Source organism: Callospermophilus lateralis, chromosome 15, assembly GCF_048772815.1.
Source record: "Callospermophilus lateralis isolate mCalLat2 chromosome 15, mCalLat2.hap1, whole genome shotgun sequence".
NCBI classification, from domain to species: Eukaryota; Metazoa; Chordata; class Mammalia; order Rodentia; family Sciuridae; genus Callospermophilus; species Callospermophilus lateralis.
In genome coordinates, this window is record NC_135319.1 from 81,527,948 (window position 1) to 81,551,302 (window position 23,355).

At 36.8% G+C, this 23,355-nt stretch overlaps 1 protein-coding gene and 1 non-coding gene across 3 annotated transcripts in view; both read right to left on the reverse strand.

The window, feature by feature from the left end:
* Positions 1-22,494, reverse strand: part of Pdzd8 (PDZ domain containing 8) — a 77,995-nt gene extending 55,501 nt beyond the window's left edge. For both annotated transcript variants that reach the window (XM_076834455.1, XM_076834456.1), the window contains exon 1: positions 21,620-22,494. In XM_076834455.1, coding sequence (XP_076690570.1) covers positions 21,620-22,485 — 866 coding nt within the window. In that variant the 5' untranslated portion in view covers positions 22,486-22,494. The remainder of the gene's footprint in view (positions 1-21,619) is intronic.
* Positions 8,758-8,829, reverse strand: Trnaa-agc (transfer RNA alanine (anticodon AGC)). The gene has a single exon. It is a non-coding gene; the product is annotated as a tRNA-Ala (tRNA).
* Positions 22,495-23,355: the final 861 nt, after the last annotated feature.

Consider the following 23,355-nt stretch of genomic DNA (forward strand, 5'->3'; position numbering starts at 1 on the left):
AAGAAAGAATTACTAAATTTGAAAAAAGAAGTTATAAGCCATGGGGGGGAGGGAATAAAGAAAAATGTACTGAACTTTAGGGAAAGGTGTGATACCATTAAGCACACCTACAACCACAGAATGGTAATACCAGAAAGAGACAGGAGAACAAAATATTCCAAGAAATAAAGAGAGATAGTCAGTAGGTCCTGAGCTCCATTCATATTAAAATCTGAGAATAGTAAAATTTATAGAGTGATTGTTTAAGATATGTAAGAGATTAGGAGGGTAAAAGCTAAGGGTTATGAGTTTTCTTTCTGAGATGTTAAAAATGCTCTAAAATTGACTATTATGGTGGTTGCACATATATTTGAATATGCTAAAATCCAGTGAATTGCAATTTTTAAATAGGTGAATTGTATGGAATATGAATTATATTTCAATAAAGTTATTAAAAAATAATTACTCTTGTTTCTGCTTTGATATATGTTTGGTTAGAATTATTTGATTAAATAATAAAACCATAAATGACAAAGTTCTACTTAAAATACATTAAAGCCCCCATTAAATATTATGAAAAACAAACATTTGTTGAATCCCTACCATACCAGGTGCTGACTGTAAAACACTTTAAATTTATTTTAAAACTTAATCCTTAACAATGATCCTCAAACTAGGGATGTACACAGTACATAAAGGAAAGGGTCTTAGCACTTTCATACCTAATAAACGTTAGTGCTAAAACTGAAATCTGTACTAGTGTCTGCTAAGACTTTCATAATAGAATACTATAGCCTGGGTATTCTGTTATGAATACTCTGGGTATATTTTCTGACAGTTTTTGGAGGCTGGAAGTCTCAGATCAAGATGCAGGCAAGGTTGGTTTCCAGTGAGGATCTGTCCTTGGCGGTCCTTCTCACCGTAACCTCTCATGGCCTTTTCTGCGCGCATATTCCTGATGTCTCTTCTTCTTAGAGGGATACCAGTTTTATTAAGTTAGATCTTATGATATCACTTAACCTTAATTATCTCCTTGAAGGTCCAATATCAAAACACAGTCACACTGAGGAGTAAGATTTCAACAGAAGAATTTGCAAGGGACAGAAAGAGGGCACAATTCAGTCCATAACACAAATGTAACTGCAGAGCCTGGTCTACAGTCTGAGGCTGATCTGACTGCCATCCTGTTAGCTGCAGGAATATATGCTCTAGTACCAGAGTAAAGGTACCTGCCAAGGAGTCTTCTCCTCTTGTATGTATTATTATACTTGATCCGCACAATTATATGGTGAGGCAAGCGGGTCCCCATCACTTCCTCATTTCCCACAGACACATTAACAGGGTCAGAAAGAACAAACTGTCTGCCGAAGGATGCACTTTTTATTTTTAAAATGACATAAAAATACAGGCCCAAAAAATGGGGGCCTAAAGCAAAAATGAAAAAGTGATCCAGAAAATAGTGAATCCAAGTCAGGAGAGCAATGATGTCTAAAACCAGATGACCGATATGTGGCAAGCCAAATAAAGGAAATAAGAGAGATAAAAGAAATGAGGCGGGAGAGGGGCACTATGAAAATTAGGTTTAAGGCAATATGATAAGAGAATAAAAAAGAATTCAAACAACTCAAGGAACATATTGCTTTTAATGATACAAAGGTTAAGAAACTAGAATATTTAAAAGGAAATGTTGAGAAGGAATTGTATGTGGACATAACATTTATGTAGACATAATAATGTGAATACAGAGAATAAGAAAGACTTAACTATAAGCAGAACATAAACATTATAAGTTATATAAAAATAAGGATGTAGTTCAATGAATGAACTGAAATAGTGATATAATTATATTGGGAAAAGGCAAAAAAAGGAAGGCAAGAGAGGATACTGCTTAGCTAAATCCTCATCTATCTTAGAAAGTCAATCAATAGACGAGGTCTAAAGTTGTTAAATTAAAAATAGCTATATTACATTGCTTACCGATATAGAGATAATACCATAATTTATTGAATACTCAGCATGGAAACATTTATTGAATACTTAGCATGGAAAGACATTATATTAACTTAGTTAATTCCCACAACAATTTCATGAGATAGGTAATATTATTAACCTCCATTGTGCAAATGAGGGAGCTGAGACACAGAGACATTGAACAATTTGCTCTCGGATACATCACTATTAAGTGGAAGAGTCAATCTAAGCAGTTTAGCTTCACGATCATACCCTTGGTTAATGTTTCAACATTGTTGAAAAGAGAAATTACAAATGGTTGCTTCTGAAGAACATGATTTAGCACAGAAAAGTAGAGGGTTTAGGAAGGAACTAATGATTTTCATGATAAATCCTTCTGTTATATTTGGTTTTTAAATTATGGGCATTAGCTAAAACAAAGATAGACAATACCAAATGTTGAAGAGGATGTGAAACTGTTGGTGTGAGATTATTAAAATTACCTTGAAAACTGTGTAAATATCTATTTAATCTCAAGAGATACACATAGCCCATGACTTAGCAACTGTACCTCTAGTCATAACCAATAGAAAGGTGCAGTGTTCATCAAGAGACATGTGTAAGAACATTCATAATAACACTATCCACCATCATCGGTAGAATGGTTAGCTTGAGGTACATTCACACAGTGGAACACGCCACAGATTGGTCCCACAGATATACTGTAGTCTAAGAAGACCAAAAAAAAAAAAAAAAAAAAAATGAATACAGTATGATTCTATTAAAAAGTTTAAAACATACCAAAAAAAAAAAAAAAAAAAAAAGCAATGGTGTTTGAGGTCAGGAGAGTAGCTACTTTTAGGCTAGGCAAGGCAAGGCAGAAAAGGACAGGGACTAGGTGGCATACAAGGGGCTTCTTGGTTACTGATATATTCTGTTGTCACTTGTTCTGAAGGCTGGTTTCATGGGTCCGTTCATATTGTCAAAATTCACTCTGTTAAACTTTTACAACTGTTATACTTTTCAGGTAATGACATATTTTAATAAAAGTTTAAGTAAATGTTTAATTTTAAAACATATATTAGTATAGTAGAATTTTAAAACATATTTAACATTTTACACTTACAAGAGAAGCAAGCCTTCTTCTAACATATGGATCTGAGAAAATCTTTTTTAACATCTAAGATATTTTTTCAATCTAAGATGTCTTTTCAAGATTGCTCTATAAAGCACCCTGAATACCAGCTGGTGACATCTTCATCACATGGTAGCAATAAAACTATTAGTAAACACTGCAATCTTTAGAGAAAAAAAGTTTACAACAAATCCAATAGAAAAATATGCTGTGATCTAGATCTACTCTTGATTTGTATGGGGCTTGTGTGTCCTTGCCTAAATGAGAAATCAGTTAAGAATTTTTAGCTCAAGCCGGGTACAGTAGCACACACCTATAAATCCCACCAGCTATGGAGGCTGAGGCAAGAGGAACCCAAGTTCAAAGGCAGCCTCAGCAACTTAGCCAGGCCTTGCAAGCAACTTAGCCAGACCCTGTGTCAAAAAAAAAAAAATTAGGGGTTGAGTACCCCTGGGTTCAAGCCCTGGTATCCACCCCTCCCCCCAACCCCCCCCATAAAAAAAAGACAAATCCTTATACCAAGCTCCTCTATGCTTACCAAAGTTAGTCCTCCATATTATTTCTTCTGATGAACTGTATCTATTAACCACTCTAATCCCATACCTAGCCCCGTCTGGTAAACTCCTTTTCACTATTCAAGTTCTACTTTAAAGTAACCTCCTCTCTATAACCTGTCTCCCTCCCTTCTCTACCATCTGGTAATCGCTTCCTCACTTAAGTTCTAAAATTACTTTATAAACACTTCTATTATACTACCAGTCAACCTGTTTACTGCCTGTCTCTTTCCAGTGCTCCTCAAATGGCACCTTCCTCACAATTAAATCATGAGTTGTTGAGAAAAAGAACCATATGTCAAGGCAGTACAAACAGTGGTTAAGAGCAGAATTTCAAGCCAGACTGCTTGGCTAGGGATCCTGTTGTACCATTTCCCAGCAATATGACCTTCAGAAAACTGTCTTTAACCTTCAGTTTCCCCAAATGCAAAAATTATACCTACTTCATGGTGGTAGTATAAGGAATGCATAAAATAATGAAAACCACTTAGAACCATGCCAGCAAATTCCTGTTTAATAGCAGGAATTTAAGCTGAACAATAAACAAAATGCCTCAACATGAATCGGCCATTTAATATATATCCACCAAAATAAAAATGCCATTTGATGTTAAAATGGTATAACTGTAATTATTCTACAATACTTGGATTTTTCTGAAACTCTTTGGAAATTCCTAAAAGAAATTCCATAAAGGTTTTATTAGTCTATTATAACAATTATGGTACATTTTTAATTTAAAGTTACTATATACATGTTTTTCCTAAAACTAAGTAGCCTTAAGTCTTGGAGAAGATCTCATTCACTGTTACTAATGGGTTATTTCCATGGTCATTCCTTTTTTCTTTTCTATTAACTGAATTTCCTATAAGTTCTCTTTTTAAAGGCAACTGTGTTTAATCTGGAACTGCCTAATATTTAACATAATATTTTCCATCTTAACATCAGTTAATAAGAAATAATTTTTCATCTTATTTTTAATGTTAAAAAGGAAAAACTCTATTTGAAGATCATCATAAACTTTTGAAAATAACAAAAGCACTTCCAAATACTAATTTATTCCACAGACTATTACACATGAAAGATAACTCCATACATAGCCAAGAGTTTAAATCCCTTCATTTTACTGATGAGAAAATTAAAAACTAAAAAGATTAGAGAGATTACCAAGTTTTAAAATGTAGGTACACTGACTCTCAGGCCTGTCCTCTTTTAGGGATATATTTGAAGGCTCCAGATTAGCAACATTACCCACCGTGGTAGAAACATATTATTCTTATTCCTACCAGCATTTACAAAACTAAGTTTGGCTGATGTGATAACAGAATAATATGTGCTCTACCATGAATCTACCATTAAGGTAGGTAAACTACTCTGGGTGGAGGAAAGTTGGGGGTCGTGTCCAAAAGGAACAAAAGGGAAGGAAAAAATTAGAAATAACCCAGATAGCTTTTAAGTCATATGCACTTATAATTGAGATTACTATTGACATAGAAAGAGCTCATGTCTGTCTTATCTAAGGTTTTGGAGTACTCTCTGCCCCTCCCGTCCCATGATACAAAACCTTTAAACCTTTGAGAAATTAAAGTATTTTAACATATTATCATGTTATTATTTTAGCTTAAAATTTTTCATAGTGACAAACTTTCTTCCAGTAAAAGCAAACAAAACAGTGAAGTGTTTAAATAAAACAAAGGAATGCAGTTGAATCTTAAAAGATAATTTAAAAAGTTAAAATAAAATATAGGAAAAATGTTTAAGTTAAAAGGGGCTGGGATTGCAGCTCAGTGGTAGAGCCTGTGGAGCATGCATGAGGCACTAAGTTTGATCACAGCACCACATAAAAATAAACAAAATAAAGGTACTGTGTCCATCTACAACTAAAAAAATATTTAAAAAAAAAAAAAAAAAAAAAAGGCTATGGCCAGGGCCGGGTGGGGTGCAGTAGCGCACACCAGTAATACCAATGGCTCAGAATGTTAGGTAGTAGCTAGCAATGAGCATTGAGATACATGGTAAGGTCATAAAGTGTTCTTCAAATTACTTTAGGATCCTTCTTTAAACTACTTTCAAAGCAGACCAGAAAGCAAAGGGTGGTAATTTGTAGAAAATAAAGAGAAGCAAAAGGAGCTAACTGGGAAAATCCATCAAGGGAAAAGGAATAATGGGACTAACAACAGGGTCCACCGGAGGTTGATGTGAAGTTAGGAATTATAGCTCTAAGTGTGTCTCCATGTATCTAGGAAGACTTTGCACTGTAACTTCTGACCAGCTATTGACCCCAGTGCCCACATTAACATGGGACTGACTTATAGACAAAGCCCTCCTAAGTAGGATGGCCACTATGACAATTCTGGAGAGGACCAACTAAGGTCAAATACTCTACCACCCAACATGAAGGAGGGACTGAACATATGATTGGTAAAGAGTACAGAAGGTGGTCCCCAGTTCTCCTGGTAAGCATCAAACACTAAGAAAATTTGGGGACAGCATTGTCTTTCTTATCATTATAGCCCACTCTCTCTTAAGAGTGCTCTCTGATTACACCTCACTTTTACTTTATGTTCACCTCACTTTTGCTTATAATAAAGTTCTCTTGCATGGCTTTTGGTATCTGACTTTAAATTTTCTTTCACTGGAACACAAGAACAGGGGTTTGGAGTTTTAGCTCCCTGCTTTCCCATGACAAGGAGGCTGAGACAGGAGGCTAACAGGTTCAAAGCCAGCCTCATCAATTTAGTGAGGCTCTGAACAATTAGCAAGACTCTATCTCAAAATAAAATATAAAAAGGATGTGGCTGAATGGTTAAGTGTCCTGGGTTCAATCCCCAGCACAAAAGAAAAAAGAGAAAAAAACAAAAACAAAAAAAAACAAACCTCTGTAGGAAATCAGGATTCACTGTTGAATCTCAGAGCACTATACATTATATTGTATAAAATGAACCAAAAGTCTATGTTTGAAATGCCTACAGGATCAGGAAAATTTAAACACTAGATATTTAATGAATTTGGCATTACTGTTGAAATTTATTTTAGATCTGATAAAAATTAAAATTCTTCTTCTTTAGATATACAGACTTTGTATTTGTGGATAAAATATGTGGAGATTTGCTTCAAAATAATCCAGGTGGGGGAGGGAGGTTAGAGATAAAATAAGATTGGCTGTGAGTTGACAAATGTTAAATTAGGGACAGACATCTGAAAGTTCATTTTACTACATGTTTTACCTCTGAACTATGAATTTTTTCCTAATAAAAAGTCAAAACAGTGCTGGATATGGTGGAACACACCTTTAATCCAGCAATTCAGAGGATTACAAATTCCACCTTAGCCTCAGAAACTTAGGAAGATCCTGTCTCAAAATTTAAAAATAAATAAATAAATTTAAAGAACTGAGAATATAACTCAGTGGTAGAGTATCACTGGGTTCAATCCTCAATACTGCAAAAAAAGTTAAAAGTCCCCACTATATAGTAATATAATATAAAAGTATGAGCTCTATAATCTCAGAAACCTAGGTTTCAAATTGAGTAATTCATTTAATCTTTCTGACCCTATATTGATTCATTTATAACTGAAATATCACTATTATGGTATTATTATGTAGATTTGATAATATACATATAAAGCATATAGTACTGTCCTGGCCCAAATTAGAAGTTTAATAAATCTAATCATATTTCTTACTTTCTTCTTCAAATCTTCTTTTATAAACTGCAAAATAGTTCTCTGCCAATTGCTGACCCTTAATTTCCAGTGCTGTGTTCCACATCCATTTTAATACCTATCATCTAATCTTTGTATTTCCTCTGATTTTCTTCTCTTGGGTTTTCTATTATTTCTCCTTCACATGTCTGCTTTTTCTTGACAAGGCAGTTTAAAATGGTGCTGTTAAGCACACAGGCTTTAGAGTCAATAGTTAGTCTTCAATTTTGGCTCTAATCCTTACTAGCTCTGAGACCCTGGACAAGTTACTTCAGCTTTAAAACTCAAGTTTCTTCATCTGTAAAGTAAGATAATTACAGAACCTAGTTTTGAGTAGTTATTGTAAAGATCAGATGAGAAATTTCTCATAAAGCATTTGGCACAGTGAAATGCTCCAGAAATACTGTCTATCAACTTTCTATTTATTTATATTAAGGCTGGTTTCCTACAGAATCATCAGGGAACAAACTGTTCCCTCTTCACAAGGAACTACTTCAGGACTCAGCATTCACCATGTGTGAAGTTCAAACTCATAGTATTTGTCTTCCTCTGACTTCACCCACCACATGGCCATGATTTCAGTCCCCATGCTAGTTCATTTTTTAAAAAGTATGTGTTCTGTCATATTATCAACTTGTAATTGCAAAAGAACAATTTAACAATAGCTAATATGCCTCCCTATTTTAGGTATCACCTTTCTACTTCTGTGTCATTACGTTTTATAAATAAGATGATATTAAACTCAACATATTAAGAATATATTAAAGAAACCCATGCAGAATTGTTCTGTTTATGGAATTCCTTGGTGTGTCCTATTGCTGACCAACTCTATTCACATGGGGAAAGGATTTTAATTTCTGTAGTTCTACAGAGAAAAAAGTACTCTTGAATAGTTATGAAACTATGAACAATATCAACAAATATTATCACAAAAAAAACCCAACAACCCCAAAGTTTCCACCGCTTGTTCCTATACCCTCTCTCTAATAATGCTTATTTTTTTTCAATTCTGCATAAGAATAATCAAGATCTAAAATGTCTCCAATTTTCTTAAGTGGTTTTACCTATACAAGGAACAAAAGAGTAATAATAGAGGCTTGCTGGTCTCTCACAAAAGAACTTAAATAGCTGGTGACTCAAAGGTGAATCAATGTCAACTGATATCCTATGCACCAGAGAGATAAGGTATCAAGTGAGATGAGTTGCTCAGGGAACCTAAGTCATTCTCTTGACCAGGTCTGTCAAATCTAATATCCTTTTAGGTTCACCAAAATCCAAAAAGAGTCCTTTACCATTATCTAGGATCAAAACTACTACTTCATATATTTCTAGCACTTATGCAAATTACACAATACTTCACATACACAGTTTATTCCCATGACTCGTAACAACGTATGATATTATAGACATATAATTATTTTGTGTGTGTGTTGTGGGGGGTGGTGCTGGGAATTGAACCCAGGGCCTTATGCATGCTAGGCAAGTGCCCTACCACTGAGCTACATCCCCAGCCCATACTTTTACACACGAAGAAAATAAGGATGAAAAAGGCCAAGTGTCTTGTACATGATCATGTAATAAATGGCACAGTCAAAACTGAAACAGATCTATCAACCCTGTGTGCCAAGATGGACAAGCAATACTAGACAGCAATTAAAAATACTATTGTCTCTAATATTTACTAAAGATAACTGATAAAATGAAGTAATTGAGATAGTTCCTTTATATGTGGCAAAAAAATATGTAGACCAGTGGTTCTCAAACATTTGGTTCTCAACACCCCAATACAAATTTTAAATTATTGAGGACCCCAAAGGACCAATACTTATGTGAATTATATTCATAAATATTTCCCATATGAGATATTTAAAATGATAGTGTTTATAACATAAGAATGTACAAGCTTACATTTCATTAATAGGGTGATGAGTCATCACACATAACTTCTGGAAAACACCACCAATATACTTATGAGAGAATGAGAGTGCTAAAGGCAGAAACATTCTCAAATTACTATGGGAATTATTTTGATTTGGTAGGTCCATCTTGGGAAAGATTGGAGATTCAAATGGATGCCCCAATAATAGATAGAAAACCATTTAGTTAGACTGTAATAACTTTTAATTGTGGCAATTCTTTTTTTTATTATTTTTGGTTGTAGATTGACACAATACCTTTATTTTATTTATTTATTTCTATGTGATGCTGAGGATTGAATCCGTGCCTAACACATGCCAGGCAAGCACTCCACCACTGAGCCACAACTCCAGCCCCAATTCTTTTTAAAAAAGTTTAAGCCATAACTCATTACCTTAAGTTCACTATTTCTCCTACTTGATTAAAACAAAACAAAACAAAACCTTAAAAAGATGACATTTTGCTTTATTCCCTTTCAGCACTAGTTCTTTCTTCAGTATACTGTAGAATAGGCAAAGATCGTATTGAACATTTATTGAATAAAATGATTTTTTTCTGAATTGAGGGAAAAAAACATCTTAAGGTAAAATTATTACCTCACTACTATAATAAAGGCATAAACAATTATATAATACAAAAGTCTAGTCATCTTAAACCAGTCAAATGAATTAAGACAAAAACAAAAACAAAAAACTCTGTTCCAGATATGAAGTAAGAAACAGCAAAAGAAATGATGACAAATTTAATACTTCAAGGTTATATTGTTAGCTTTTCCCCAATTTCTCCCTAGCCAAGTAAAAGCAAAACATCTTCAAAAGTATGATTGTATTTCTCCATCTCAGTTTATAATTATTTCACTCAAGTTTGAACTTATTAAATGAAAATGGTAATTTTTATCTACATAGTTGAGAGGTAGCTCTACATTAGACTTATGGTAGAATAAGAGTCAGCCTGCAGAAATAATAGAAGAGTATTAAACAATGCCACCTTAATGCCATCAATTTTGCATAATTGTGTTCTCTTTAAAAATTTTAGATTCTATTTCATTTGATCTCAAAAATAATAACTTAAACCAACAAATCAATAGTAATTACAGAAACAGATTCCTTATCTTCTAATTCTACTTTTTGAAGGCAACAGGCCGTGTTACTTTTAAAACAAATTTTAAGAACATAGATATTTTGTAAGCTTCAACAATTCTTATCACTGAATCTAGTTCAATAAATTCTTATTGACTGTCATGATTCTCATAATTACTGAGCCCAAATTCTACTCTGTAGTACTAAAAATTATAGATAATTTACTTAATTATTTCACACAAGAAATTTATTTCAATATAGAATATAACTTAGGTATATTGTACTTATGGGCTTTATTACAGACTAAGGCTGTCAGGAATTTTCTCTTAACATTTTATTAATGTTAAAACAGCCAAACTAAATTCCATTTGTATAACCTACCACACCAGAATTGGTACACCAAAGAATTCATATTTTACTATAAACATTCAGGTAAATTCTTCCATGTCAAGAGTTTGACATTCCGGTTCTAATTAAAATCTACAATGTTAAATAAATACTGAGAACTAACTAACTAATACATCTTTCCAAATATTGAAAGAGATATCACCTGTCCTAAATTTTACAGAAAATAATATTATACTTACTAATAGTAGGAACAAAATAAGATTTTCAGTGCATTATAAAAATAATTATCAAAACAACTGAAATTAGCTACATTAGAATGGCTTACTTTAGCCAAAGCATGTTGCAGAGAACTATAAGCTTTGAATTATTACTTGCATGATTAAGTAAATAATTTGCATAAGCAAAGGATTAAGGTAAGAAGACTAGTGAATTAGTATAATCTAGTATGAAAGACTATTAAGTGAAAAGGTTAAAAAAAAAAAAGCGTACAACAGAAATCCAACGAACTATTTAGTAGATAATGATGTCTGCACAAAATGTTGTTTCTAAGAACAGAATAGGAGATATTTTTCAAAATACAGATTCTTGTAGTCAGCTACTATATAGAAACGGTCTCCTTATTATTGCTACTTAAGATTTTACAGCAAAAAAAGAAAAGAAAAGAAAAGTCATTCATAATTATACATTACAGAGGTAGGATACAGAATTGATCCTAGAAGAAACACCATCCCAGAACATACTTAAGTCACAAATGTCTGTTTAACTGCTACATATCTTACCAAAGACCCAAGTAAACATAATAGGTTCTTAATACAAAAGAATAAACTCCATTAGCTTATTTTTACCATGCAAATCACAGCATTTTTAAAGTACACAGCAACAAGAACTAATTATGCCAGGGAGTGGGAAATTTTCTAGCTACTTTATCAGTTAGGCAAATCAGAGCTCAGATATTTCAGTACCCCACCCACCATCTCATCAGCTCCATTCTCCTTACAATACATGAAGAATTCATGGGCATAAATACTCAAAGTGCTGATTAGGAGAATAAAGAGAAATATGTTCTAAAGCATCCTGCTGATTTCACAAAAATGCATCAGACTAATGAAAACAAGTTTTATTGTTATTTTATATATTAGACCAGGGGAAAGTATAAACTGCAGTTTATCAGCACTAACTTTTCTGAGAAATGTGAAATTAAAAACCCAGTCTTCAGAGAAGGTTGCAATCACATCTATGCTTTTGTGTGCGGGCGCGCGTGCACAAATGGGTACCTGTGTGGTACCAGGAGAGATCTCAAAGTCAGCAAGTTGAACAGCTCAGATACCTCAATTGTAGGCACACACGAAGGGGAGGAGGCACTCTTCTTCAATACAGTATTGGCTTACAGTCATCAGCCTGTGTTTACTATGACAACTTTTAAACATTAAGGGGGGAAAAATAAGTTCCACTCATTCTGTTTAAGAAATCCAAAACTACAGATGTTCTTTAGAAAGAGAAAGACTAAATTCAAAATCACATTATTTCAGTTAAATGGCTGACTTCACTTTGTGAAAATTCATCATTTATGATTTTGGCAGTTTCTGTACAAACGTATTCATATATTATACTTTAGTAAGAGGTATGTGCAGGAAAAAACTCAGTATTTAAAGGGTTAATCCTCTTTTTTATGATATTTAAAGGTGATATTTTAATGTAAACTGAAATATGATGGAATGAGTCTTTGGCTTTCTGTGGGGAAAAACACTGTAGAAATGAGAATAGCAAAGGTCCTCTGGTGAGATTAAGTGAAGGTCTATTCTTGGAAAGTAAGATTAAGAGGCATGCCAGTAGGCATGAAGAGATTAAGAAGGAAAGAGAAGGAAGACAGGTCTAGCTAGAGAGAATGTGCAAGAATGTTGTGCAGAGTGAGTGATCAGGAACAAGTTGGATTCATATATACTGTCTACAGACATGCCCACGTTATAAGCCAATTTGCAGGATCATGTTTATATTATACATGTTTATATTATATTATATATTAAGCACAAAGGGAGGGATGGATGGAAAGGAAAGAAGAAAGAAAAAAAAAGAGTGAGGTACTCCTCAATATATAAGAGGTTTGTGTGAGTGTGTAAGACAGTTAGGTGTAGACCTCAAATTTAACACTGGGTATATCATGGGTATATCAGGGAGACAAAATGGAGAGGTGATTTTTAACTACTAGTATTTTAACTACTCGGTAGTATTTGAACATCTGCAAAAAAAAAAAAAAAAAAGAGCAAGAAAAACCCAGCTCTACCCAAAGAGATGGATAAAAGGATGTTTATGGTACCATCATTTATTTTAGTAAGGAACAAATGAAGAAAAAAATAAACTCTCTCAACAATGTAGTAGTTAACTTATCGTACAACTGATCAATGTCATTCCATGTACCCTTTAGAACAAAAGAAGTATATACAGAAAACCCAAAATACAATAAGGGGAGTGGGGAAACAAGATGCTAATACTGATACTGAGTACGATCTTGTTTTTGTAAATTAATAACAAATTATAATACATGTTAAGTGGAAGAACAGTTCCCAAATTTCATGGTTTTCTTTAAGAAAAAGTATTACAGATTTTTTATATTACATATTTTCTATCTGCTTGAATTCTTAAAATGAGTTTATCCTTCATTTGAAAGGGAAAAAAATTAATATTTCACCTAGGAAATACATGATATATCTCTACAAAATATTGACAAGTGTAGGGTAATTAACAAAAATGTATCTGATTAGTTATGAAAGATATTTATTCAATAGTTATCACATATATGAAATTACCTACAATTAAACAACTTTATTTCTATTTTATAATTAAGGAAACTGAGACCATGAAAAATGTCTTTTGTTCAAGGTCTATTGTTCAGGACAATGCTGATATCTGAAATAGGTCCATGTTACTACAAAGCTCTATCTATTCAAAGAGACAACCTAAGTATTTCTCTACAGCCTCAATCCAAAAAAAGTTAAAATACTTCTATAGTACTAGATTCTCTTCTTATCATCTTGTAAATTGTTCTAAGAAAATGGAGAATGTGATGGGAAGAAAATGTTAAGTCTGTAACTTTTAAACACAGTAGTTAGTAGAAAAACCTCTAACTTGAAATGTTAGATATTCTTATTGACTACTGATTTAGAGTGTCTCAGCCTACAATAGGGAAGCTCATCAAGAAGAAAAAAGAGGGATGGGAGGAACATGTTACTCCTAACTAGTTGGAGGATTACATCCCCTTCCAACTTGTTTAGAAATGCCTGAGCCATACCAATCCTGTATATATTCTAAGAAGGTAAACAAGATTATGAAGTTTGAATATTTATTTTAGGGTGTTAGTTTTTAGTTCTATTTATGGCAACAAAGTTGTATCCTGGCTGTGTTACTCTCCAACCAGAAGTCTAAGAAACCTAGGCAGGTTTCAAGGGAACTATGAATTTCATGAAATTAAATAAAAAACTGTTTATGTATTTTTTTCTGCAGAAATTATCCACAGCTTTCATTAACTTTCCAAAAAACAATGACCCTTCAGAAAAGATTAAGAAGAACTTTCAATATATATGCACAAATTCTTTCTTTCTTTTCCTTTTTCTTTTTGCAGAACTAAGAATCAAACACAATTCCCTAAGTTGCACCGGTTGGCCTCAAACTTGAGATCCTCCTGCCTCAGCCCCCCGCATCACTGGGATTAGAGGTATATATGGTGACACCCCTACATATCCTCATTTTTATTAAGCATTTTAGCTTTTTTTTAATTTAAGAGCAGAGATCAGGGAATCTTTTTAATAAAAGGCTAGATGGTAAATATTTTAGAATTTGTGGGTGCATATAGTCTGTCACACCATTTAAACAACTTTAAAGTTTTAAAACCATACAAAGGCCATCTTAACTGAGGCCTAATGGGATCTAGCCTGCATGGACTTTGGGAGTCTAGAACTTTTTCCCTAGAACTTAGAAATCCACTAATCTCCTCTAAGTTTGAAGTTTCTCCATCTATAAAAATAAGACACTGCACCTTTCCTACATATAAGTTAGAGAGCAAGTAGATGGTCAACCCACACAGTGCTTGAAATACACATACGTAGCAAACTAATTTTATTACCCTTCTCATCTAATAGATTGTTAGACATACCTGTAAATCAATATTAAATGTTTAATAAAGCATGCACCTCCAACTCAATCTGCTAATGATATAGTTTAGCTCTTTTCAGGAACAAACTGGCTTTCTGGGATACTCAATATACCCATATTACTAGTTAGAACTTAACATCCTCCTCAAAATTACTCTTCTCCCCTCAATGTGTAAATCAAATTTCCAAAGCAAAGATTTATCAATTATTTTCCATCTAAACTTTGACTTTCTATGGGAAAAACATTGTAGAAATGAGAATAGCAAAGGAAATCCAACTTGTAAGAAGTAAAATTAGCACCAAACAGAGTATACTTAGATGTACTAAGTCACAATACATTATAAGTTGTCTTCTCTTACCTACAAGGGATAAGCTCTAATCCACCCCCACCCGTTGATATCTGAAACTACACATAGTACTAAATCCTAATGTACTGTTTCTTCATAGATATAATGAAATAATCAGTGGATATCCTTGTCAGAGAGACAGATCTCTCTTCTTCCTGTTTCTCACAAAACTAAAGGTCTTCAGTATATGTATCATTATAATGAGTTTTGATTATTCTTTGCTTTTCCTAGAACTAACCAGAATTAAGAACATGAACTATCTTATTAACTATTTTACCTATACCATACTCACCATACCAGGCATGGCAGTCTGCAGTAAGCACTTAAAAATGACTAATCATGATTCATCTCTAAGAAAACGATCTTGCAATTCCATTCATAAAGAGATATTAAAACAGATTTCTTCTGATGATAAGTACAAGGAAAAGCACAGTAAGGCAGGCATGGTGGCATGCACCTATAATCCCAGCTATTCAGGAGACTAAGTAGGAGGACTGTAAATTCTTGAGGCCAGCCTTGGCAATTTAGTTGAGACCCAGTCTCAAAATAAAAATGGTTGGGATAGCTCAGTGGTGAAGTGCCCTTGGGTTCAATTCCCAGTAAAAAAAATAAAAAAGCATAATAGATTTAAAATGAGCTACTATCTCACATTATTATTGCAGGACAGCTAGATTCATACACAATGCCTGTTGTCTCTAATATACCAAAGGATCAAAAGTTAGTTATTACATTTTCTACCAACATTAGTAAGTAAAACTATGATAACTATATCACTAAAGAATTTTTTTAAACATTTTTTTTTTTAGTTTAGACAATTCTTTTACTTTTTTATTTTTATGTGGTGCTGAGGCTTGAACCCAGGACCTTGATGTGCTAGGGGAGCACTCTACCACTGAGCCACAATCACAGCTCCCTCACTAAAGAATTTTATTAGCTGATTTAAAATTCATTCTACTCTAAGACGCCTTTTTAAAGTTGTCTACACACACACACACACAATGAAATAATGAAAAAAAAAAGTAAATAAATACATTAACTTTAGAAATGGTTTTGTCACCTTTCAGGGAATTTGCTTTAAAAGTTTTTGAGACAACACTGATTACTAAAGTCACATTTCCTCAAATAATCAATAAAATGAAAAGCTATAAATTAAGAATAAACATTTTTGTTCCTCATTCCAGAAGACCAAGGAAGATATACATTGTATACAAACCACATTATAGACTATGAAGCTTTACAGACCAGGCCAAATTCATTTACCTGAAATTAATGGCATATCGATTAATTTAAAGTTGCTTCAACCCTTAAGGAAATAGTTTTGTCTTTCTTGCCTTCTAGGCACTAAGAATATTTGAAAATTTCCATGAATACATTTCAAAAATGTTTTTCAGAAGAACAAATAATCAGTTATGACAAAAATAGTCATGCTCAGAAAACATTAGAAGAAACTATAAAGTCAAGTTTTCCAAAAATGTATTCCATATACATTAAATTCAAGTATAGTGTCAATAAATATATTTTCTATAGATCAAAGTTATACAGTTAACTAATGAAAAACTAACAAAAATATCCACCAAATCCAAGCAAAAATCAGCCACCATTTGTTTGCTATAATGACATGACAGAAAAGTAGAAATATTTCAAGGAATTTTTTTGTTTTGTTTTGAGTTTCTGGCGGAAATAAGTCTTTAAAATTCAGCATTATATAGACACCATCTTTTTTTAAAAAAATTATTTATTTATGTATGTATCTTTAGTTTTAGGTGGATACATTAGTTTGTTTTTATGTGGTGCCAAGGATCGAACCCAGTGCCTCATGCATGCTAGGCGAGCACTCTACCACTGAGCCACCACCCCAGCCCTAACACTTTATTTTAAAATAAAATTAATCAATGAAAATCCGTTCCAAGATAGTTAAAGAGGGGTTAGAATACAAACAACAATAAGTGTTGGCAAGGATGTGGCAGAATAGGCACACTCAAACATTGCTGATGGGACTGCAAATTGGTACAGCTAATCTGGAAAGTAGTATGGAGATTCCTTAGAAAACCTGGAATGGAACCACCATTTGACCCAGCTCTCCCACTCCTTGGTATATACCCAAATGACTTAAAATCAGCATATTATAGTAATGCAGCCACATCAATGTTTACATCACAATAGCAAAATTGTGGAACCAACCTAGATGCCCTTCAATAGATGAATGGATAAAGAAACTGTGATATATATACACAATGGAATATTATTCAGCATTAAAAGAATAAAATTATGGCATCTGCAGGTAAATGGAGTTGGAGAACATCATGCTAACCAAAGTAAGCCAATCCCAAAACACCAAAGGCCAAATGTTCTCTCTGAGAACATAATGGGATTGGGGGTGGGGGCGGTGATGGGAAAAAATGGAGGAACTGTGAATGGGCAAAGGGGAAGGAGAGGAGGGGAGGAAGCATGGGGGCAGGAAAGATGGTGGAATGAGATAGATATCATTACCCTAGGTACATGTATGACTGTACATATGGTGCCACCCTATATCATATACAACCAGAGAAATGAAAAGATGTGCTGCAATTGTGTACAATGAATCAAAATGCATTCTGCTTTCACATATAATTAGAATAAATAAATAAAATTTAAAGAAAAAAATCTAACTTTCCTATCTATTAGATCTCCCCATTATTACTCTTCCAATAAGGGTCTAACTCCAGGCTAGGCAAGTACGAGTAGTCAAATGAGGCAAGTTCATGGGGACTGTAAACTACCTGCATGAGCTTACAGGCTCCTCCCCTGCTCCAACCTGCTACTACAGATCCTTTCTCATCCTATTGCTAACTGTAAGGAATGCAGACCTGGTACAAGATACCTCAGTTTTTCCTAACAGAAGTCAAAAAATCAAATCCTGTGAAATCTTCCATTTTTTACTGTTAGCAATTAAAAATCAAACCCAAAACACTGCAGGCTAAGTAACAAGTATATACAAACTGAATCTGACCTTCCAATATGCAACCAATACTAGCTGCAGGGAAATAATACTGTACACACAGAAGCATCAGTAAGAATCTCAAATATGTGACTCCTAAAACCCCCAAAAGCCCTCCTCACTCCAGGACTAATACTCAGATTTCACAATGAAGACAGGCTCAACACATACTAAAAAATACCACCAGTAATCTTTCCCACTTGAAGATGAATTTTGGGGTTAATTTTTTTCAATAATACTACTTTAATATACCATTTTGTATACATTTTAAGGGAAAAAAAAAACAAAAGTTATCACTGACATGACTGGATCAAGAAACAACTAACTTCAATAAATTAGAAACCACATTTTCTATAGATTTTTTTAAAAGTTAGTATTTTATAAACCAAATATGTTAGGTAAAATGAAGTGTCAATCAGCTAGATCCTTAGGAAGCAACTACTTGAGCTACTTTAGCATCTCTAGGTGAAATATCAGGAACTGGCAGTCCTGATAGGACACTTCAATTAAGCAACATGAAAAAGGAAAAGTAAAGGGGGAAGAAGTGACAACAATATTAACTGGCAAGATATTTCTGTTATGTAATGATTAAAAATGCCAGAGGAGCGAAGATTCAATACAATTTTCTTTATTGCTTTAGCTCTACTAAGAAGATTAGATGGCTAAAATGGATAAACTAGCAAGACCTTCTATTTGAAAACACAATCTGCTGGATTTTAAAAAATGCTATGTGGAGTAGCACTCAAAGATTTAATCTTATGGTTTAACTTTAAAAGGATCCTCTCAAAATTTCCAATTTAAGGGAAAAATAAGCTTTTCTATAGAATTCTCACTTAACTTGGAAAGATACCTCATATATATTATATTGACGACATTTTTAAGCCCTTAAGAACAATGCAATACAATTTTTTTAAGGCAGTCTGACTTCTTCAAAGCTAGATTTCACCACCTGAAAGCTGTGTGACTTTACACAGGTTATTAAACTACTCTGAGCTTCACTCCTCTCATCTATAAAACAGGATAACACTAGGCTAATTTAATTCCCATAGTGAGAACTGTAATACATCTTAGATGCACTGTAATTTATTCTCTTTAAATCACCAGTTTAAAACACTCCTTGCAGAGCAGGTACACACAAAAAAAGAGAAGTTAATACTTTCTGAGGTCACCTTTTTCATTCCTATACTTCTACTTTTCTTTCACTAAGCAAAAATCAATTTCCCCAGTTACTTCAATCCCATCAATCCCACTCAACCTTAAATCTTATCAAGTACAGGTAATTCAACTCTCACTGAATTCTAGACTGTGAGAGTTGAGCCTATATCTATTTAGTATTAAAGCCCTAGCCCATAGAATAATAAGCATATTGCAGGAGTCTAATAAATACCTGCAGACTGAGTGATGCAGTCTGTGCAGTATTTACTTACTGATCAATAAGATGCCCTCTAATAAAAAGGACACAGATGTGTATATTTTCAGGCATGATCATTTAATGCTGAAGGTTTAAAGTTAAAATAACAATCAAACTTACGTTGTACTTGGAGGAGGAGGGAAGTACGGGGGATTAACCCTGGGGCACTCTACCATTGAATTCACTCCCAACCTTTTTAAAAAATCTCATGTATCGGGGTAGGGGTGGGCAGAGAGAGAGAGACAAAGTCTCACTAAGTTGGTGAGGGTCTCCCTAAACTATGCAGGCTGTCCTGGAACATGTGATCAACCTCTTGCCTCAGCCTTCTAAGGTGCTGGGATTATAGACATGCACCACCAAACCTGGGTATGTCCTGCTTTCTTTAAAATCCTTCTGTATACAGTAAATGAAAGACAATTTTGCCATACTTAAAATAAATAGTGTTCTTCTTCAATGATAAAGCTTATTCAAAATAATGAACTTCTCAGTGGCTTCATAACTCTTACTCATCGCTTCAGATATAACTAAATTCCAAATCTACATTTTAAAAAATTCTCAAAATGATATGCAATCTTATCACCAATGACTATCTGCAAATAAGCCCCAAATAATAAAAACCTACTCAAATTTTATCACCCGAAGGCTCCAGAAAACATCAGTATTAAAGTTGTGATTATAAAATCTGTAACAACTTTTTCTCATTACTTTCTCAGCAACACACTGCTATAAATAAACACCTCACTGCTTAAACACTCATTTATAATTTAGTCACTTATATTCCACAACTTAAAAGTGGGTTTCATAAAGTACGATCTATTTCACAAAACCAGAAAGCAAACAATGAATGATTAGTTTACCAACCTCTGCAAATTTATAGGAAAATTTTCATTATAAAATAAATTTCTCCCACCCAACAATTTTGTCACTGTGCTATTAGCTTAAACAAGTCTGCTACATACTCAAGTCAACAGCCATTCCAAATTCACAATATTTCTGGATTATCTGGCTTGAGCATGCGGTAGTGATCCAGAACTATTCAGCCTCCTCTAAAGGGCATTAGGTAAAGCTAATACAAAACTGAAATAATTTTATAATAAAGAGTAAAATCCAAAAGGCTTTATTAATAAACACAAAACTAAGGGAGGATATGAAGAGAAATTTAATATTCAGCTTTTAAAAGAAACAGCCATGTTTTTTCCCACTCTAACCCCAAACTTTGCCATCCACTAAAGTGGATGAAGCCTATAGTCCTACAAAACTTTCTTTTCCCTTCCATTTCTCCTGTGATAGTAAGAGAAAACTCATACATTAACCAAAACAGTATATTACGTAAAAATAAGCCATTACATGCACGAAGGCTCTAAAAAATTAAAATCACTACATCATTAAAATACTATCTGAAGGGTGACTTTAAGCACTGAGTGAGGAACTTACAGCCAGAGAATAGACACTTAAGGGGCCCATTCTGGATCTGTTCCACACAGGCTACCCCCAAAGGGAAGATGACAGTAATTCAAAATGCAGGGATCCACACACTATCTACGGGCTCCCAACTCCTTCCCAATTTGCTGCGGAAAGTATTCCTTTGCTATGGCTATTACCTTTGCCCTCAAAGTTGCCAATGCATCAAAGCAAAAGTGGTTAGAGATGGCAAAATAGAACAAACCTGGGCTAAAAGCACACCTTCATGCCTGTCCTGTGTCCAGGAACAATTTCTCAACGTGGCCCAGGGCTTGCTGCAAAGCCAATGACACGGCCCTTCTTGCAGCAAGCACGCACAGGAAGTTTCTCAACAGTCCCAGAGGCGACTTCTGGGGATAATTATCAATATACTTCCATTATCAATGCGCTGCTGACAGCATCAGGAGTGCCCACGAACACAAGGAAAGGTTCGGAGGCAAAGTGTCCATTACTTGCCTTTGCCTAGGTCCCTGGTCCCGGGGAAACAGGGGCTGGGGTTACAAGTACGCCTCTGCCCTTCCCACTCCCCGCAGGCAGCAGCCGCCGGCCGGCCCCGATCCCGCAGGCAGGTCCGGCGCCTGCGGACCCCGTGGGTGCCCCGGCCCCCGTCTCACCTGATCTTGTAATTCGGCAGCGTGTGTTTGCGCTTGATGATTTTCTTGAGCTGGTTGACGATGATGGAGGTGAGTTGGGGCATGGGCCGCCCTTCAAACTGGGAGCGCACCTCGAAGTCGATCAGCGGGTCCTCCACGAAGGAGAAGAACCAGTGGGTGAAGGGCACGCGGGTGAGGACGAAGCGCAGCCTCCCCACCACTCGGGACAGTTTGACGAACAGGTAGGCGGACTTGCCAAAGACCAGGTCCACGTCGATGGCCAGGTGGAAGCCCCCGCTGTACTCCACCTCCGCCTCGAAGGCCAGCTCCTCCGGGCAGGAGGCGGGCAGCGCCTCCCCCTCGGGGCCGTCGGGCTCCCCGGTGGCCGAAGCTACCACGGGCCGCACGAGCCGGATGGTCTTGATGAAGGGCACCGTCTCGCCCAGGAACACGTCCCGCAGGCTCAGCCCCTCCAGCAGGCGCCCTGCCGTCTTGGTCTGCAGCAGCTCCTCGAACTCCACCTTGATCTTCTTGGTGACCCAGCGGCGAGTCAGCGCGGTGTCCCGCAGCTCCCGGAACAGGAACAGGATGGTGGCGTTGAGAAAGTAGCAGGTCTCCCGCATCGGCGGGGCGGGGGTCTCGGAGGCCGGGGTCGCACCGCCCTCGGGCGCCCCGCTGGAGGGCTCCTCAGCCCCGCCGCCGCCATAGAGGTACTCCCGCAGGGGCAGGCCCGGCACCGGCTTGGTGTAGCGGAAGCCGTCGCCTGCGCTGGCCGCCTCGTCCGGCGGCGGCTCCGGCTGTCTGCGGTACAGCAGCAGGAACTGGGTGAGCAGCGTGAGGAAGGAGCCTAGCACGGCCGACGCCAGGATCATGAGCAGCAGCCCCATCCCGCCGCCGCCGCCCGGGCCGCCGGGCCCCCTACTCCCGCGCCCACAGAGCCGCTTTCTTCACGCCACCGCCCCCGCTGCCTCCATCTTGAGGGCATGGGGCGGCGGGGTCGGGGCGAGCGGCTCCCTGGGCCTCGTCCGGGACTTGGGCCCGCGCGCTGCGGCGCCTGAGCCTGCAGCGGCCCGCGCCTCCTCAGACTCTCCGGGGGCGGCCGGTGCGACCGCGGCGGCGGCGGCGGGGCGAGGGCGGGAGGAGGCGGGGACGGCGCCTCCCCCAAGCCTCCGCTCATTGGACGAGCGGCGAGTGACGTCAAGCGTGCTCGTTCCCGGAAGCGTCGCCTGGCAGTCGGCGTCAGGGCGCGCGGACGCGGGTACTTCACCTCTCCGGCCCCTTTCCAGCCCCGCCCCCACGCCCACATTCCATTCCCTACCTTGCGCGCCGCGATCCACGTGGTTGTCACTTCTGGAGTCGCGGTCAGCATCTGAGAGGATAACTGAGGGCACGGGTTAGAGGCTGCGAGGTCCGGCGGAGATGGCTTGTCCGGTCATTCAGTTATCTTCTAACGTGCCCATCCCCCTCCGCTGGCCACTGGCCCTGCCACCTCTGCAGCAGCGTCGATCTTCCCGCAGTGTGGTTCTCCCACTTGCTGCCGCACGCCTCTCCCCGCGCCGACACCTGAGCCGGTGGCGGCTGTGGCTTTCCCTGCAAAGCCCAACTGCAGAAGTCCCGAGCAGGCCACTCGGACACTGCCCAAACTGACTAAAGAAGACCGATTGTCTCAGAGACCGCCATCGCTGGCCAGCAATCCGACCAGCAGTCGCCCTGCGTCCGCGGAGCGTGGGCCCTGGGAAGAAGAGACAAAGGCAAAG